The 5,935-nt window shown below is 54.7% G+C and overlaps 2 protein-coding genes across 9 annotated transcripts in view; one reads left to right on the top strand and one right to left on the bottom strand.

The window, feature by feature from the left end:
• SURF4 (surfeit 4) overlaps positions 1 to 478 on the bottom strand; it is a 15,040-nt gene extending 14,562 nt beyond the window's left edge. The window contains exon 1 of the mRNA XM_017849173.1: positions 238 to 478. Within this exon, the coding sequence (XP_017704662.1) occupies positions 238 to 285 (48 nt within the window). The 5' untranslated portion in view covers positions 286 to 478. The remainder of the gene's footprint in view (positions 1 to 237) is intronic.
• An 81-nt stretch (positions 479 to 559) lies between these two features.
• Positions 560 to 5,935, top strand: part of STKLD1 (serine/threonine kinase like domain containing 1) — a 30,602-nt gene continuing 25,226 nt past the window's right edge. For all 8 annotated transcript variants that reach the window (XM_017849133.1, XM_017849105.1, XM_017849109.1 and 5 more), the window contains exons 1-2: positions 560 to 875; positions 3,350 to 3,436. In XM_017849133.1, coding sequence (XP_017704622.1) covers positions 789 to 875; positions 3,350 to 3,436 — 174 coding nt within the window. In that variant the 5' untranslated portion in view covers positions 560 to 788. The remainder of the gene's footprint in view (positions 876 to 3,349; positions 3,437 to 5,935) is intronic.

The following is a 5,935-nucleotide window of genomic DNA, read 5'->3' as shown; positions in this document are numbered from 1 at the left end:
GGAGGGTGGGGGCGGCTGGCCCGGGCCCCGGGAGCGGCCCGGCGGGCAGGGGAGACCAGGCCAGCAGGCCGGGTTTGGGGGTGTCCAGGCCGGGTCGGAGGGCCCGGGCGGTGGGTCCCTCTGCGGGAACAAGGAGTCGGGGGGCGGCCCGGGCCTGGCGCCCTTTGCGGGGAGGCCGACTCCGGAGCGGCCCGCGCGGCCTGGGTCGGGGCCGGGGGAGGGGCCCGCAGGCCGCACCTGGTCGGCGAAGTCCTCAGCCGTGCCCATCAGGTCGTTCTGGCCCATGGCGACGGCGGGAGGCTGGGCTCGGCTCGGCTCGCTCGCTCGCTGGCCCTCGCCCGTCGGCGCCCGCGCCCGCTGCGGCCTCCACAGGAAGTGCCCGGCGGCCGGCCTCGCTCCGCGTCGGCTGCGGCTCCAGCGGCTGCCACGTAGGCCAAGCCTTAAAGGGGCCGCGCGCCTCCCGGGTCCGCCCCGGCGCGTCTTAAAGGGGCCATGCACCGTCCCCAGCCTCCCGACGGGTCCGCTCGAAGCCACCCCCGCCGCGCTCGACGCCACGCCTCTCACGCTGGAGGCCCCGCCCACCGCGCGCAGGCCCTGCGGCACCTCCCAGCCCGGCGGAACGCGTCACCTTTAAGGGGGCAGGCCTGGGGGTCTGGGGCCAGCGCGCGGGAGGGACGTTTGGATGCCTCCAGGACGCCGTTCGGGCGGGGAGGGTCTCGCGGGTCCCAATGACCCACACGGGGTGGGGCCAGGGGTGGACGCTCGCCCGTACGCGGTAGCTACTGAACATGCTTGGACCAGAGTCCGATGGCAGGCGCCCCACGCAGGGGGAGCGAGGCCCAGGGTACCCCGGAGAGCCCATGGACAAGTACCAGGTGCCGAGTGTTCCCTGCGGGGAGGCGGGGGCTCCATGGGGTAACGGTCGCCAACCCTGGTGCTGCGGCCGGCGGTTCCGACCGAGGGCGGCGAGGGACCCGCCCCCTAGTCAGTGTTGGCCTCCAGCTCCTAGGTTGAACCAGGGGGGCCTCCAACGGTGACCTCCTGGGTGCCCTTTGCCACTCAGTTTCCCCCTTTGTGAATTGACTAAGGATTCTCCAGCCCTGGCTGAGTATTTGAGGGCGTGGGGCAGCTCCTCTATCCTTTGTGCCCGGGGTCTGGGCGCTTGGGTCCACCGAGGCAGGACCCCCGAAAACATCCCGAGTACGTAATTGGGAGCCCCCAGTCCCCTAAAAACACCCCTGCAGCGTGGGTCTTTGAAAGTATTTGAGACCTAAAAAATTTACAAAACACAAAAGGAAAGCTGCAAAATAAAAGTGAATGTTTAATTAAATGCTTCTATACATGATATGTAAACTTTATTAAATGTTAGATTCAGCATTTGTGAAAAACGTATTTGCTTGGAAACAGTTCGCGGATTAGATTTTTGTCACTTGGGAAGAATTGTCTTTGTGTGAGAGGACTGTAGGGCGTTGCCAGCGGTGACACAGATGAGCTTCTGGTGGCCAGATAATTTTTAAAATAAAGTTAGTTTTCGGAGAAAAAAAAATAGATCTTTCAGGAATATACCTGCTTTTGGAAAAAAAAATAGACTTGATCCAAGATACGGGTCCATTTTACTGTTTAATTTGCTGCCTGAGCCTGAACGCTCTCACACCAGCTCTGCCCTCAGCCTCTTGTGGCTTAGAACAGCAGTCCCCGGCCAGGCTTGGTGGGTCACACCTGTAATCCCAGCACTTTGAGAGGCCATGGCGGGCGGATCACCTGAGGTTGGGAGTTCGAGACCAGCCTGACCAACATGGAGAAACCCCGTCTCTACTGAAAATACAAAATTAGCCGGGCGTGGTGGCACATGCCTGTAATCCCAGCTACTCGGGTGACTGAGGCAGGAGAATTGCTTGAACCCAGGAGGCAGAGGTTGTGGTGAGCCGAGATAGCGCCATTGCACTCCAGCCTGGGCAACAAGAACAAAACTCTGTCTCAGAAACAAAATACAACAAAACAAAACAATCCAGCAGTCCCCAACCTTTTTGGCACGAGGGACCAGTTTTGTAGAAGACAATTTTTCCACAGACGGAGGCGGGAGGATGGTTTCGGGATGATTCAAGCACATTACACTTAGTGTGCAGTTCATTTCTATTATTATATTGTAATACATAATGAAATAATTACACAACTCACCATAATGTAGAATCAGTGGGAGCCCTGAGCTTGTTTTCTTGCAACTAGACAATCCTCTCTGGGGATGATAGGAGACAGTGACAGATCATCAGGCATTTGATTCTCATAAGGAGTGTGCAACCTGGATCCCTCACGTGCACTGTTCACAGTAGGGTTCACACTCCTATGAGAATCTAACGCTGCTACTGAGCTGACAGGAGGTGGAGCTTGCGTGGTAATGCGAGCCATGGGGAGCGGCTGTAAATACAGATGAAGCTTTGCTCCATTGCCTGCTGCTCACCTCCTGCTGTGCAGCCTGGTTTCCTAAACAGGTTACAGACTAGGTTGGGGACCCCAGCTTAGAATATCCAGCAGGCTGCTCACAAGGCTGGATTACAGACTCCTGAATCTTTTATAGGCTCCGAGAGTCCCTAGGCTCAGGCTTCCTCCTCTGGATCCTGCCCTCCCTCCCCCAATCCTCAGATGCATGTTAGCCTCCAGCAATCTCCGGCCCAGCCCCCTGCCCCATAGCACTTGGTCTCTGCACAGAGTTCTGACTTGGTGGCCATCTCTCTGCAAATTTGTCTCAAATCACAGGCTCTAAGGTCAGACCCCCAGAGTTACCCCAGGCAGTGTCCTGCTTTCTAGTGACATAGCCTCAGGCAAGGACCTAGCTCCTTGTGCCTCAGTTTTCCCCAATGTAAACACAGAGGTAGCAATGGTGTCAACTGCATAGGGTGGCTGTGAAGTGCTTGGCACCATGCCAGGCACACAATGGCTTCCTGATTGTACCAGCCACAAGACTGGTTACTTTCTTGTTTGAAGCCAGTTTGGAGGTGGATGCTGGAAGCTGAGGTCACAGGGGTCTACAGAGAGTGAATAAACCCTTTTCCTCTGGGAGGTTCTTGCTTTTGAGTGCCCAGCTGGTCCTCATTGCAGTTTGGGGGGAGGGATACAGGGTTGTAGAAGAAAGAGCTCCAGAATCAGCCCCAAATAGGTGAGATCAGAGTCCTGCCACTGGAAGGCTTCTTGCCCTCCTTGGGCCATTTCCTCTATTGCAAGATGGGGTGGAGCCACTTGCTCTGCCAGCCTGACGGGAGTTACCGGGGCTGGAAAAGGAGTTGGAGCTGGGCTTCTGGAAAGGGATGATTTGTGTGCATTTCCTGAAAGCTTCTCTCTTCCTTGCTGGTAGGTTTTGTACCAGCTGATTCCTGGGGCCTTGGGGGTGAACCTGGTGGTGGAGGAAATGGAAACCAAAGTCAAGCGTGTGATAAAGCAGGTAAGAGGCCAAGCCTGTGCATCCCATGCCAGGTGGCTCTGTGGCTGTGATTTTCCCCAATACAAGCTCTTCCCATGTTGGAGAAGCTTCCTTGTGCGGCAGCTGGATTCCTCGCTGCCAGCACTCACAGAGACAAATCTGGTTGGGGTAGACGTGGGGGTGCGTGAAGCTCTGTCACCTTGATGGGGAAGCAATGCTAATTTTTACTCCAACACCACCACCTCCTACCATTTACACATCACGTGCTGTATGCCAGGCACCGACTCACTTCATCTCCCGTCAACCCTGTAAAGCAGAAACAATGACCGTGTTTGTAGCCAAAGACAGTGAGGCTCAAGGCAGCACCAGACTAGCCAAGGTCACACAATTTCCCAGAGGATTTGAATTCAGGCCACCTCACTGGGGGACACCATGCTACCCAGTGCTGGGTCACCAGTTTTACCAAAAGGGAGCCAGGCCCAGAGAGGATGGGGACTGGCTCAAGGTCACACAGGGCTAAGGTCACACACCAGGCCCTGAGCCCTTCCACCGCACTCTTCACCAGGGCTAGCAGGGCATAGGGAGGTGTAGGCCTGCAGGAGGACAGCCCTTTGTGTGTCTGAGACAGGGAGGTCCAGATCAACAGAGGGACTAGGGTGAGAGAGCTGCTGCAAGAGTCCCTGGCACACCCTCCTCTCTGTGGTGGTGGCAGGGACCCAGCAGATTTAGGGCTGGCTGCGCAGGAGGAGCCTTGTCAGAAGCCGCTACCGGGCCAGGCCTCAGTCTGTGCAGCTCCGCAGCCTCACCCTGAATGGTTGGGCGTGGAGTCCTTGCCCCTGCCCTGCTCCCTTGCTGGCTGTCTGTGGGGTTGGCCCCCTTATCTCACAAGCCACTGAGGCAGGGTGGCTGACTGCTCTCTGAGCAATTAAGGAGCTTTTTCCTGTGTGTGTGTGTGTTTTTTTTTCGGAGATAGAGTCTTGCTCTGTCGCCCAGGCTGCAGTGCAGTGGTGCGATCTCAGCTCACTGCAACCTCTGCCTCCCGGGTTCAAGCAATTCTCCCGCCTCGGCCTCCCAAGCAGCTGGGACCACAGGCACACGCTGCCACGCCTGGCTAATTGTTTATATTTTAGCAGAGACGGGGTTTCACTATGTTGCCCAGGCTGGTCTCAAACTCCTGAGCTCAGGCAATCCGCCCGCCTCGGCCTCCTAAAGTGCTGGAATTACAGGCGTGAGCCACCGCACACAGCCTGAGGAGCTTTTAAAAATGGCAGCCGTGACTAGGCACGGTGGCTCATCCCTGTAATCCCAGCACTTTGGGAGGCTGAGGCAGGTGGATTCCTTGAGGTCAGAAGTTCGAGAGCAGCCTGGCCAACATGGTGAAACCCCATCTCTACTAAAAATACAAAAATTAGCCGAGCATGGTGATGAGTGCCTGTAACCCCAGCTACTTGGGAGGCTGACGCTGAAGAATCACTTGAACCCGGGAGGCGGAGGTTGCAGTGAGTTGAGATTGCGCCACTGCACTCCAGCCTGGGTGACAGAGCCAGACTCTGTCTAAATTAATTAATTAAATTAAAAATAAAATATCAGTCAATTATTTCTAAATAAAATTGGGGAAGGAGAGTGTAGGTAGGAGTTTATGGATTCTTCCAGTCTTTTTTTCCTGAGAGTTTGTAAATTTTTTTGGATTTAGGAGAATGGTATTGTTAAAGTTGATAGCATGCTTTTTATGTTGCAAGCATTCCCACAGCCTCCTCCTCTCCTGGCTCTGGCAGCTGTGTGGCCTCCCGTCTTGCTTGATGTGCTGTAGCTGACCCAAGTCATCCCTATCACACGGGCTGAGCATTGAGCTTGTTCTCAATTTTTCTCTTTGTGTAAACAGCTCTGATAAAGATGCTTATAGCATTATGGGTTTTTTTGTTTTTTGTTTTTTTTGGCATCCATGATTTCCTTAGGAAAAATTCCTAGGAGTGAGATTTCTGGGTCATACAATGTAACTTTTTTTTTTTTTTTTTTTTTTTTTTGAGATGAACTTTTGCTCTTGTTGCCTAGGCTGGAGTGCAGTGGTGTGATCTCGGCTCACTGTAACCTCTGCCTCCCAGATTCAAGCGATGCTCCTGCCTCAGCCTTCCTGAGTGGCTGGGATTACAAGCCTGTGCCACCACGTCTGGCTAATTTTGTATTTTTAGTAGACAGGATTTCTCCACTAACATGGAGAGGATGGTCAGGCTGGTCTCGAACTCCCGACCTCAGATGATCCGCCCGCCTTGGCCTCCCAAAGTGCTGGGATTACAGGCATGAGCCACCACAGCCAGCCTTTTTTTTTTTTTTTTTTTTGAGACGGAGTCTCGCTTTTGTTGCCCAGGCTGGAGTGCAATGGCATGATCTTGGCGCACTGCAACCTCCTTCTCCCAGGTTCAAGTGATTCTCCTGCCTCAGCCTCCTGAGTAGCTGGGATTACAGGCATGTGCCCCCCCCCCTGGCTAATTTTTTTCTTTTTTTTTTTTTTTTTTGAGACGG

This window comes from Rhinopithecus bieti, unplaced genomic scaffold, assembly GCF_001698545.2.
Source record: "Rhinopithecus bieti isolate Rb0 unplaced genomic scaffold, ASM169854v2 scaffold_2205, whole genome shotgun sequence".
Taxonomy (NCBI): Eukaryota; Metazoa; Chordata; class Mammalia; order Primates; family Cercopithecidae; genus Rhinopithecus; species Rhinopithecus bieti.
The sequence above is the reverse complement of the archived record's forward strand: the minus strand, read 5'-3'. Positions and strand labels throughout refer to the sequence as shown.